Source organism: Chinchilla lanigera, unplaced genomic scaffold (genome assembly GCF_000276665.1).
Source record: "Chinchilla lanigera isolate Chin_1 unplaced genomic scaffold, ChiLan1.0 scaffold00007, whole genome shotgun sequence".
Taxonomy (NCBI): Eukaryota; Metazoa; Chordata; class Mammalia; order Rodentia; family Chinchillidae; genus Chinchilla; species Chinchilla lanigera.
Genome location: NW_004955408.1, coordinates 21810451 through 21823785, shown reverse-complemented (window position 1 = coordinate 21823785; position 13335 = coordinate 21810451). Strand labels below are relative to the sequence as shown.

Here is a 13335-nt window from a genome sequence, read left to right as displayed (position 1 = left end):
TAAAAATAGCATAGCATACCTATGCTGAGCTTTTAGGCGGGGCTCAACACCAAGTACTGGCCCTGTTTTAAAACTTTTAACCTTCATGACCCCAGGTCTGGTGCTGTTTTTATCTCCAGTTTATATGTGAGTTTATATGTGAGGAAATGCACAGAGAGACAAAGTAACTTATTAAAGGTCACCCAGCTAGTGAGAAGTGGGATTTGAATCCAGGCACAATCAGTACCACTCCCGTGTTCTGAGCAGGCTGCGTTTCTGCCAATAACCTATTCCTGGACGTTGACACATCTGCAAAACCAAGCCTCTGAGATAAGCACCCTGGGAACACTTCAGCTTTCTCTTTGGGAGGTATTTTCTCACTCCCACTATGGCAGATGTGTATAAGTACTGCAAAAAATAGACGACATCCAAGTAGAGATCTTAACCCATGTTTTTGATGGCTACCATCTCAAGTTTAGACCCAAACCTCAGACCAGGAGCCTGGAGTTTCCTGGATACCTTGTAAGTCACCGGTACTTTTGCCCCGATAGCCAGGGACAGGAAGCAGCACAGAGCAGGGGCAGCTGCTGCACAGGCATTGCAAACCCCGTGCCAAGCTCTGTGTTCAGTGCTCTGCAGAGTTTTTCTGACTGAGCCAGAGACACAAGGCCCACATCGCTCTCAGGATAAGGATAATAACAACAATACCCACTCCTATATATGGAACACCCACCATATGCCAGTTGCTGAGCCAGCTGCTTTATATGCCTGGTGTCACTGAGCTTAGAGAAGTAAAATGCATTTTACCCTAAGTGTAAACTCTAAAGCGCGTGACTTGTTTTGCCCGTCAGAACTGGTGCAGGTGAGAGTAGAGATATGATCATGGTAGGTCCTGCCCTGAGCAGGGAGAGCTGGGAGCCTGATTCCCTGGACCAGATGCTGGCTGCATCTGTGCCTGTCTTTGGCAGCCAGCCAGCTGTAGGCCCTCTCTTTGAGTCCTGTCTGAAAGGTGCACCTCCAGGCCTCTTGGGGCGATGAGGGAAGGAGCCCTACACCGGGTTGTCAGGGCCCAGCGCCAGGCAGGGTGGTGGTGGAGGAAAGAGGCACCTCGGGTCACTCCTAATTAACAGCCTGTCCCTCTTGCAGCCACTTAGCCCAAAACCCGTTTGTGTGCGATTGCCACTTGAAGTGGCTGGCTGACTACCTCCAGGACAACCCCATCGAGACAAGCGGGGCCCGCTGCAGCAGCCCACGCAGGCTTGCCAACAAGCGCATCAGCCAGATCAAGAGCAAGAAGTTCCGCTGCTCAGGTAATCAGGTTACAGGGGCTGGGCCCCACTTTCTGACTCAGAAAACAGCAGCCCGAGAGGCCAGTAATCCAATCTGGAGGACAGTGAGCGCCGTAATGGCTCCTGGGGAGCATCTTTGCAAATTAAATTGGGGAAATTCAGTTAGCCCTGCAGAAAAACCAATTACCTTATGGATTTAAAATAACACACACACACACACACACACACACACACACACACACACATACACACACATGCACACACCTCTCTCTCTCTCCTCTCTTTCTCTCTCAAAGCATGGGGGATGGGAAGACAAAACCCAGGTAGCAGTTTACCCTGGGTGCTAGGCAGAAATTAGGAGACCAGACAGTCTTTGTACCTATGCCCTTGAAAGGAGGCAAAGATTTATTTTTTTGTTTCCAAAGCATGTTCCCTAAATGGCAGCTAGAGAAATAAATGAAGCTCAGGCCAAGCTACAGGCGCTGTAGTAATCTGAGTCCCCTCAAAGACAGACTTGGATATAGCCCTGGGACCACAATGTGTTGTAGGTTTCACAGCCAGCGTCACTGTCTCCTCCGGCCAGATGGCTGCACTCTGATGATAGAGAGGACAGCTGAGAATCTGGAAAGAAGCAAAGCCTTGTTCTCCTGTGACCAGGCTGTCTCTAGAAACCGTCTTCCCCACTGCATCCAGGAAAGACATGGGGATAAATGGCAGGGAAATTCTCAGCCCATCTCATGAGGAGAGGGAGCTCTTCCTGACTGATAGCTAGATGAGCAGGCAGTTACAAATTACTATCATTGGTGTTGCTTTCTACTGGAAAAAAATCACCAAGCTGCATTGTGCTCCCAATGGTAAGAGATTAATAGCATAAGGTGCTAAGATGGGCCAGACCCAACCCTCACAATCTGGATCTCAGCAGGAGCAGAGCGTCTTGCCCTGCCCGAGAGCGTGTTCTGTGAGTGAGCTTTCCTGGGGGCATGGCAGCATGGGCACTGATCTTCCAGACGGGACCAGTAGGCAGATTTCAGCCTTTTGCACAACATTCTTAGGTCAGATTCTTTCGTCAGTGTCTCCAGGATGATGATCTTTAGCTATTTTATTTCATTTTATTTTATATTACTTTAGCAGAAACAAATACCTCAAGATGGCTTAGCCCACAGGGAGTTTGTGGCACTCTGAGGGATCGGTACCACTTTGCCTTCCCCAGAGTAGTGGTGTTGACTATTGCAGTGATCTCTCACCTATGAGGAGCACCGTGCTGAATGCTTCTAGTTTGCCTTGCCCTTCCCATCACCCTTCAAGGTCAGCAGGAGAGATCTCTGTTCCTCAGCAGAGGGAGCCTAGGGCTCAGAAGTGAAAGTGCACCCCAAGGTCACAGTCATCAAATGCTGGGGCAGGACCAGAAAACCCAGATCTACTCGCTCCTCAGCACCCTAACACTCAGGTACCTCACAACCCCTTGGAAAAAAGGCATATTTGGAAAGGAGCATTTAGGAAGGGCGCCCAGCTGCTTGACTGGTTTCCTGCCCAGTCTCATGCCCACCTCCATCTCCTGGACGTTTTTCTTAGCTTCCTTTCTGGGACCAGCAGCATCTCTGGGAAGAAAATCTCTGAGCACAAGCTGTCACTGGAGGAACACCGGTCCCTTCTCAGGCTCTTTTCTCGTGATCAGCAGCAGCCTTATTCCTTCTGCCCAGGGCTGAGTTCATGAGCTTGGCCAGTTAGTAAAATCCAAGAGGGCAATAAGAGTCAGGCAAAGACAGGACACCACCTACCAACCTTGACCATGGTGCTCGCGAGTGTCCTGCCTGTATCTTACCTCTCAGACTGGTGTCAAGGCCCTGGATGGCAGGGCAGGGCAGCAGTCAGCACAGGGTCTGAGGACTGGCATTTCTGCAGAACGCAAGCTTGGCAGTGGCCTAGGAGTAACTGTGGGCTTGGTTTTGCAGCAGCAAGGTAGGAGTGGTAGATGCACAAGTACCTAAATTAGAAAGTAGAAAAATAAAGCATAATTTTAACTCGAGCTCTGCCACTACCTACCTATCTACCGTCTACCTATCCACCTTTGCACCTGCAGGGTCCTGGCTTCTTTTCCTATGTGGCATAGAAATGGTTACACATAAAAAAGCAACAAATAGGGAGGAAGGAAAGATTCTTGAATTGACCTTGTCTAAAACATCATTTTTTAAAAAACAATGCCAAGCAGAAAGCTTATTCCTACACAGGCAGAGGCGTTTAGAGCTGTAATGAGTCTGACATATGGCATTCTATATGCTTTTATGTCATGGAGCTGCAGGGAGGAGGTCGAGAGAGCTACTGCTGAGCTCCAGGGGCGCTGGCTTTGAGAAACACCAGGACCCAGACCTGCCTTGGCCTTGAGGGGATAGGAAACTAGAGGCTTAAACCTCTGGCTTTCCAGGAAGCTCCCAAAGAAAGAAGCGGGGAGGTGATACGTACTAGAGTTGACAGATAATAACTCCGCATTTTATTTGCCCCTAAAAGCACCCCCTTGAAAAGACAGCTGATGTAATTAGGAGCCAGTCTGAGGGCTGGTCCTGTGATACATAGAGCCCCCCCACCCTTAGGCAGGGCGTCTGGTTTCCCAGCTGCTTTGCTCTGCCCCCCTCTATGAGCTGTATCCACACTCTAGGCAGTGAGATCAGTTTAAGGGTGGATGTTGCCATCTGGATAATCTGACCATAAGATTAAGTTCTACTGCACAGACCCCATCTGGCTCCCTGGAACCTCAGGCCCATCCCTAGAGAACACCTGGTAGTTGAAAGATCCTATCCGTCTTCCACCACACACCCCTGCTTTATGTGAGAAGAAACTCTCATGATGAAAATACGGGCCTGGGAGTGTGGCTTAGTAGTAGTGTGCTTGCCTGCCACACACAAAGTCCTAGGTTCGTTTCCCAGCACTACAGAAAAAGAAAAACTAGAAAGAAAAGCTCAGAAGGAGGGGCTGTGTGTCCAAAGGTAGCCAAAGGCAAGATATCATAGAGACCTCAGAGACCATCCAGTCCATTCTAGAGATAAAGCAACTGAGGTCCACACAACAGAAAAGTCCTATGTAAGATACAGGTTATTATTTTCAGGGCAAAGTCTGAAACCTAGGACTTCTGACATACTGTGAAGTTTCTTGATAGTTTATTTCCAGGCCTCTCTGGGTCCTTTTGGAGAAGGAAACCAAAGACAAGGAAAAGGAGATTTTAAAACTTCAGAGGGATGAAATGGTTGGATTTACCCTGCTCAGGCAGCTGAGGCTCTGATAAAACTCCAAGATGAATCTCAGAACCAGAGTGTACCCAGCCCCCTGCAAGTCTGGGTGTTAAAGTAGAGTCCAGATTACAGTTTCTGGCACTAGTCTATAAGATGGACAGGCTTACGAAGGTAGAGGGACCAGTCCTGACCATGGGTGGGCCCATCACTGCAGACCACTTGCATACTATCAAGATCCTGACAACATCTTATTGAATAACCCAGTCCCCAAAAAACACTGTAGTGACCCTGTCCTTCCTACCAGAGGTCCTGTGCAAAGGTCTAAATCCCCTGGCCCTGGCTCTGCTGACTTCAAGTTTTACACCTTTGCCAAGTAGAAGGAAGACCCAAGTTAGCAGATGCATGAAAGTGTCCCCTGATCTGTCACAGATAGGGATATAAAGACTGACTATCCTCACCTGGGTCCTTGGTGTCTAGGACCACTGGTAGTCGGTCACCCTGCCCATCCCCATGATTCCCAGCCAGGGATATCAGAAAGGACCCTCGGAGTATGTGTCTTCCCCTAATCAGTTGACATACCCCTTTTTCTTATTTAGTCTACAAGAGGCCCTTCATCAGGGGTCACTGGCCACACACTAGCCACCGCCTCTGTGACAGTCAGTGTTCTCAGATCATAATGACTATAGAGTTCTCAGCACCAAACCAAAGCCCTCATCAGCTCCTCTCCCTTTCCCTGTGACCAGAAACCTTTTTTAAAAGTGTCACCCACCTTCTCTACTAAACCTGAAATGGTTTGGAATGAATGTCCGTCAGCCAGAGGGTTTCTAGGACCCCCAAAGGACACTGAGGAGACTCCTGAGCTATGGAATGTCAAATGTGGGGGTTCTCTCCTGAAGAAGAACATTGTGTCTTCACTACCCCACTGGGAATTGTGGTCTCTTTTTTAAGAGGATAGAGGAATGGCCTGTGACAGAACCACTCTGCAGTTGCAAATGGCCCTAAAAAGCATGCAGAAGTTGCATTGCTAAGTTTGATGTCTTACTAGATCAAATGGTGTGGTCGAATGGAGTTCAGCGCTCAGTTCAGGCCTAGGATGTAACACAGACATCTGCGTATTCTTTACTTCCCGTGGGAAGGATGCATTCTGCCCTGATGCTCCTGCGTATGGGAGTCTGATGGTTTCCCACCTGTTACTCTCCTTCCTCTTTTGTCTCCCCTGGGGCGGGGAACAAGGGCGGTGGGGCTGTCTTTGGAAGCATTCCAGTGGAACTGCACTCCGGGTACTAATCACGCTCAGTGGGGGCCTGCTACGGCTTCCGCTTCTCCACGCTGCTTCCTCTGAGTGCTCCTGTCCTCTCTCTGACGCTGCTTCCTGACCTTGACTCTGACCAGTTGCCGCGGGGCTTTCCTTTGTGCTTGATCTAACCATGTGGTGGAACGATGGAAACGGAACATGGTTCTGTCAAGCACCGCGGAAAGCACCGCGCTCTCCTGCAGCATGGCCCGCCACAGCCGCCGCCACCGCTGGACACTTCTCTGCTCTGGAGCACCGCAGCCCACCACCTGCCAGACCCACCTCTCCCCATGTCAACTTACAAAGGGCAGGAGGGTGGGAGTTTCGAGGGCTTCAGGCAGAGTGAAATGGGGATGGTGAAGCACACTGGGGCCAAGCTACTATCTGTCTATATCACCCTCCCAAAAGATGCCTCGGTCCCTCAAATCTAGTCAGGGTGTGGACCCAGGAGGAATAATTAGGTTCAAATCTTCCATTTGAAGAGAACAAGTATCCCCAAGGCATATTCCCTGTTGTCTCACGGGAGAATCCCAGCCCCGGGTCATTTCCCCAAGTGGTAACTAACCCAAGCAGGAATCCATGCTGCTTGTGACCCTTACCTCCAACTTATTGTATCCACTGCATTGGAAATGCATGTAAGCATGACAGTGGGTGAGACTGGCATGAGTCTGAGACTTTGACCTTAACCTAAGTCTCCTTCTGAACCTGACCCCCACTCCTCATGAATACTTTGGCCCTGACCCCCATCAGACCTCAGGTTAAGTCTGTTTCCTTGACCTTCAGGCACAGTGAATCCAGAGGCGCTGGGCTCTTCACTGGATGCTAACTCAGCATAAGGTGGGGGCCGTGCAGACCCTGCTTCCTCTGACCTTAAGAAGAGAGATCTTAGTGCCTCCTATCTTACTTGTTTCTTGATACATCCTGGGCCTTGAATAACCACAAAATAGTGTTTTGGATTCCTGCTCTAGAGTCTATGTCTTATCCCATGAGTGAGCTAAGGTGGCTCTGATTTAAAACTAGGAGCTGGACTTTGGGTTCCCATCAAGGTGTGTGACTGGCATTATCTCCTCTCTCTCAGGTTACCTCTCAGAGCGAGGGGCCTAACCATGGATGGGTAATACATTGTCTCATTTACCTTTGAATTTTTTTAATATACATTGAATGCTAACGATAGGCTAGGCACAGGAACATTTTATGTCATTGCTTTATTTAATTTTTACAACACTCTAAATTCCATTTTATAGATGATGATATTGAGGCTCAGAGAGGTTAACTAGCCTGCCCAGGGTCATCTCACTCCAGACTGGCTGTGGTTTACCTCTGTCCTACTCAGCCTTCCCAGCTGTGGTCATTCCCATTGCCTTGAGTTAGAAAATTTTATGAACTTTGACATGAGTTGATGAGTAGTTAAAAAAAAATGTTTACTAGCCCCTTCCAAACTTGTGTCTGTTTTTACAAATAACTTGAGTAAGAAAGAAAAAAGGTACTGTTCAAGGGGCTCTTCCTCTGCTGTGCGAACATAGCAAGCTCTCATTGGGTACAGGGCAAATCCTCAAGCCTGGAGAAGCTCCCTTTCCTTTCTCACAGAAGGGGACGTGCTGCATTCCTTGGCATTGCCCTGCATGCCAGGGGCCAGGTCTGCCTTTGGGAATGGATCCATGATGGCGCCCTTCCATCAGCCCCCCTGCCCTGCAACAGCAGGCTGTGACTACCCACTGCTGTGGGTATTACCCTCTGCCGAGAGGCAGATGGCTGCTCTCATACTAGACTCCAATGGGGATAGATTACTAAAACAGCTCCTGGCCCAGCTGAAGGCCAAATTCCTGCTAAAATAGTGTCTTCTAGCCACTGCTATGTGGTTGCTGGCCTGGCTGGTGAGAGGGTGTCCATGCGCCTGGCAAAGTTCTCTTGATTCCATTCACCACTTATGACCTTTGCTGGTCCACACCACTTTCCTTTCAAGCTGATGAGCTGGGTAGGCCTTCGTAATCCACCTGATTCCTCTTTCTGCTCTTTTCCTTCTTTCTCTCGTCCCGCCCATCATTGGGAATATTGAGGGCAGAGGGAGAAAGGTCTAGACATATGAGTTGGCAACTCCCTACTGATCAAAAAATGATAAATATGAAGTAGTTGCCCAATGGAGGACACAAAATGCAGACTGCTTAAAATGTAGACAACCTGGTTCTGGTGCTGGCCTCTGATCCCAACTCAGCCAAGTCCATCCAAAGAATGAGAGCTTTGGCCCTCCTCCTGCGCCACCTCGGACCTTTCACATGTCACATGTATTCCTCACAGGAAGTAACTATAGAGAGGCATTTATAATAAAACTGAGTTGCTGTGGATTTCTACCCTTCACCCCCACCCCGTCTATTAAAGCTTGTCTGTGATCACGTACGAAGTGTCGTTGTTCTCAGCTGCCCGCGCAAAGGGAGGAGGGCTACAGGGCAGGAGCAGGCTCAATGCCGGATGACATCAGCTCTTTCCAGGCCCGTTTCAGCTGGGCTTCAGTTTTATGGCCCTTCTTCAAATCCTCAGAGATCTCTCCTGTCTGAACTCACCCCAAAGAAGAGAAGCAGCGGCCTATTTCAGTTGGTTCTCTCCTGCTAAGTATTTCTGGCAGTGACAAATATGCATTGAGATTGAAATTGACTTTTAAAGCTCTGGAAAAGTTAAAAATACTTTTGGGTAGTTATGAGCATTAGGCATAACAAATGGCTCCGAGAAACCCTGGGTAGTTTCGGTAATGAAATATGAAGTGATGGAGGTGGCATTTCAGGCTGGCTCAGATTGGGGAATGAACTTCTTTGGTTATATACATATGCCGTTATTAACATTTCTGGCTCCCACTCGTATAAAATATCACTATGCGACCCCCTCGTTATTGCAAACCAGGGCAATAACAAAAACAGCAGGGGGAAAAATGGTGCGAAGAACACATTAGTCCATCGAATCTAATTGCAAAATCATTTCATTAAAATGGGTCAGCGGCTCCATTGCAGAGGTCCACCAGTTATAATCTAACTATACTACTGAGAGCAATTCCCGCTAACTACAGACTGCTCTCACCTTGATTAAAACGAAAATGCATTTAATAGGCGGCTGTCCCCAGCCGGCGCGTGTCTTCAGGCTCATCGTATTGAAGAGCAAACTGTGCGCCCTTCTGTCTTTCTGTCTTTGATGAGCAGTACCATTCCTCTGCTTTGCAAGGACCCCATTATAGACACATTCTGAAAGAAAAATACACACACATGTGCAAAATGCTCCCTTCACACCATCACCATGTGGGTGCCCTGGTAGGGAGCAAGAAGAGTGAGCTGTCATCTGGCAGGGTTTGCAAAATGAAATTCTCCCAGGACCCAGCACGCTGAAGTGTCTTGGGAAAATGGTCCAGGTCAAAGTTACTCAGTGGGACTGATGCTGGCGATCCAAGGGCAAGGGGTTTGCTTCATACACTGGACCAAATAGCTGGGAGCATAAGGGGCAAGGACTGTGTTCATGCAAGCCTGAGATTAAAGGGGAGATGGAAGGAGAGGATGGGGAGGGAACTGAGAGGGAGCGGAGGATGCATCCAGGCTGCTGCTGGCTCTGTTTTAAGTAGACACTGTCGAGTGCATTCCCCATCAGCAGTTAGTACAGGGAGATGATATGAGCAGAGAGACAACCAAACAGAGGGAGACATCCGCTTTCTCCCTCACAATAGTGTACTGGAGGAGAAATGCTGTTCCATCCACCTCCACCGTGTCTGACTTTATGATCATTCCTAGAGGCACTGGGATGAATTTTTTTTAAGTCACAAAGCACATTTGCAGTAAAGCATAGTGTTAACCCCATGGGCCCTGGCAGCAGCCTGCCTGGGTTCGCCCCACCACCACCTACCTAGCACCCAGTATGCCTCAGTTTCCTCATCTACAAAATGGAGCTGGAACCTCAGGGTGTTGCAGGAATTAAATGGAATCACGCATTTGAAGTTCAAAGAATAGCGCCTGGGTCGTGACACACGCTCAGTATGTGTCAGCTGTTACCATCAGCTCCGCTGATGTTTTAGTGGTCTCTGACATGCTACATGTTCTGCCAAGTTCTAGGAGAGAACAGCAGCAGAATCACAAGCATCCACGCTAACTTCCCTCCCTCCAGTTCCTTAGTCTTTGATCTTCACATCAACCTTTGTGATAAAAGAGTAGTTACTTGATTCCATTTTGCCTGTGGAGAGACTTGAGCTAGTAATTAGCAAAGCCTGGCCAAACCCACGCTCTCCCCTGCTAAATCCTGCGGGTTCCTCGGGCCCCACATTGCTGCTCATACACATAAGATCACCAAGGCAATGCCCCCACTCTCTCAGCAAACCCGTGATGTCCACGCTTTGTAAAACACTCCATCAATACACACAGGACACTCAGCTGCCAGCGGCACCCAGTTTGTGCACCGGACAGATGTAGATGCAGCACTTGTTTGGAGCCTGGCAGTGTGCTTACAAAATGTGAAGGGTGAGGGTGAGAGAACAGAGATGATCCAGCCCCATCCATGAGCTCATGTCTGATAGGAGGACCAGAATGCCCCCATTACCACCAGCATAATTCATGGGCTCACAGAGGTCTGCTTGGCTGCTCCCCTGGGCACCTCAGAGACATCAGATTGCCGGTCTCCTTACCATTACTGTGTGACCTTGACAGAAATGCAATTTGGAAAAGATAAATCTCAGCTCCAACTTTTAGCTCATGGGAAATGGCCTTCCACCATAGTTAAACAAAACTTACTCTCCCAGGCAGAGGTCAAATCTGACCCTCAGATGCATCTGCTTAGCTTGACAGTGTTTCCAATTTGAATTCATTACCAGTATTTTTTAAATACCGGGACACTCATAGGGAAAACAAAGGAAAAAAGGAATATTGGGCACCTCTGAGGGAAATTCCCAAGTATTAAGACTGTGGGCTCCAATTCTCCAGATAACCTCATTGTCGTCTTTCCGATTTCAAGGGGAGACATCAGTGGCCATTTATGGCTATATGCTTGGCTTCCTTCGCCCCATTATCTGCAAGGCCTGGAAGACAGCTGAGCTTGTGACCTTTTCCCATAGCTTATTCCCACCCCTGGAATACACTCCCATGAAATCACTATCAAAATCTCTTCCATTTGGATTATCATGAACATTTAGAGGGCCCTTGGATGAGAGGAATCATGGGGCACGTAGCTGCCCTAAAAGTGCCAGCTGGATTTTATGCATAGGTATCTCGGATCATTTCTTTGGGCAGAACATCCATAATTTTTATCAGTTCCTCAATGAGATCTGTGACCCACAAAAGCATTAAGAGCCCCAGATCTTAAGCCTGGCTCCCTGAGGACAGAAACTGATGATGACAAAGACCACAAGGAAAGTGGAGGAGGCTGGGGAGAGGGCAGGGACAGCAAAAACAAGATGGCCAAATAATGAAGGTGCCACCGCTGTGTCTGTCATTTGACTCCACTATACACACGACCCCGACTCACCTGGCCCTTGTCTCCTCACTCCCGCTACCCGCAACCTCAAGCCTTGAGCCAGGGAACCCGAGTGACTCTGACACCCTCTTTGGCCCCGCCTAGGCTCCGAGGACTACCGCAGCAGGTTCAGCAGTGAGTGCTTCATGGACCTCGTGTGCCCCGAGAAGTGCCGCTGTGAGGGCACCATTGTGGATTGCTCTAACCAGAAGCTGGCCCGCATCCCGAGCCATCTTCCAGAATATGTCACCGATCTGTAAGTCCTACCTTTGCATGAGCTTCCTGTTCCTCCGTACTCATACCCAAGGACCTTGAGCCAGCATGGATAGGTCTCCTGGCGGTGAGCCCTTCTGGCTCAGGCATATGGGCACTGCTTGGCCTTCCTCTGTGTGCTAGGCCAGTGGTGGCAAACCTATGCGCATGTGCTGCAGCTGGCTATTTGTTATCACTGAAGGCACTAAAATGTTCGCCATCACTGTACTAGGCTAAGGACAGACACTCAGGCATCTGTGGACAGCTTACCTGCCAAGAAAGACAGTTTGTTCATTCTAAAATATTTCTAAAATGCTAGGGACTGTGTTAGGTCCACGATTTCAACAATGAATAAAGCAGATAACCTCTACTGGCCCTATGGAACTTATACAGTAATACCTTGGTTCACAAACGCTTTTATTTGCAAACAGTTCAATTCACAAAAGCATTTGGCAAAATTCTGCTTCATTTGCAAGCTCCAAATTAGGTGACAAACACGACCACAGCCATCTTCCCCACACAAACACAAATGCAGCCATTTTCCTCAAAATTGTAAAGTAAATTAAGTTTTTAAACCAAGGTACCACTGTAGTTCTAATTCACCAGAAATATAAGGGTTCAGTAAAAAAATTGCAATAGAGCAAGAATACAATTACTGTAGAATGATTAAATATATCTGAGCCTCCTACTAGCCATGCTATAAAGTGAAAAGGCTAAACTATATAGCATAATAGGTAATAAGGGCCCAGGAGGGGACTGTGGGACCTGGATCTGATGCCTTTATCCTCCAGTCTTCCTGAATTTTACCACCTTGCTTCTGGGATTTGAGGCTCAGTTTGTTAGCTGCAAAATGGGATAAATTGTGCCTCACTTCTAGGTTGAAAAATTAAGAGAGACACACAGTCTTCATCTTCAACCCTGGAGTGGGTTAAGCCCTAAGTAAATGGCGAGACCGTTATTATTCTCAGTATTCTCTTTGACTTTGCATTGTAGGAGACAGCAGCCTGCTTCCCCTGAGTACACAGAGACACTGAGCATGGGGTCCTGAGATGCCTCTGGTAGAAGGAAGTAGTCAGGAGGCAGCCAAGTGGCTTGGAGCCTTGGGAGACCCTGGTGGAAACTTCCTCTGGGCTTTAAGTTGCCATTGGTACCCACATAAAATGAAAGCAGATACTTCCATACAGACTATGGGCAAGAAGTCCCTTGACCCTCCCACCCCCAGTCAAAGGGGCTTCCTGAAGGAGGCAAAGGGGGCAAGTTGATGGTCTCTTTCCTGCCCCTTCTCCTTTCTGAGCACCTTAGGTTGATGGGGCAGATGCTGAAGATTTCTACAGCTCTGTTGACCTTTGTGGAATCTGAGTTTCAGGTGACAACTCAGCTGAAGCCATATGGGAAGGCCAGGCAGGGGACAGCCAAGGAGGTGCCTCATCCACTGCTAATCCACCTCTTGTTCTTGCCTCCTGTGCAGGCGACTGAATGACAATGACATATCTGTCCTGGAGGCCACCAGCATCTTCAAGAAGTTGCCCAACCTGCGGAAAATGTAAGTCAGATCAAGAATATGGCAGCTGCCTCCCTGTCCAAGGTCTGTGTTCAGACTAGAATAGAATGCTAGGACTCTGGTGTCCCCTCACCTTCTGCTTTGATGTTCTCAGCCTCTTCCTGACCCCTGCTATGGCTGTATTGGGAAGTATGACATATAAGCGCAGATCAAAGCGAAACGTCACTACTTGTAAATTGTCAAGCATTGTGCAGAGCCTGCATTCCTCACCACCCTTACCCATCCTGCATCCTCTGGGCTCGCCCCTGCCCCCACCCCACACCC

At 48.6% G+C, this 13335-nt stretch overlaps 1 protein-coding gene across 3 annotated transcripts in view; it reads left to right on the top strand.

Moving 5' to 3' along the window:
- Nucleotides 1–13335, top strand: part of Slit3 (slit guidance ligand 3) — a gene marked incomplete at its 5' end in the record, with an annotated part of 603472 nt that overhangs the window by 499173 nt on the left and 90964 nt on the right. For all 3 annotated transcript variants that reach the window (XM_005376304.2, XM_013509153.1, XM_013509145.1), the window contains 3 exon segments: nt 1126–1289; nt 11364–11514; nt 12979–13053. In XM_005376304.2, coding sequence (XP_005376361.1) covers nt 1126–1289; nt 11364–11514; nt 12979–13053 — 390 coding nt within the window.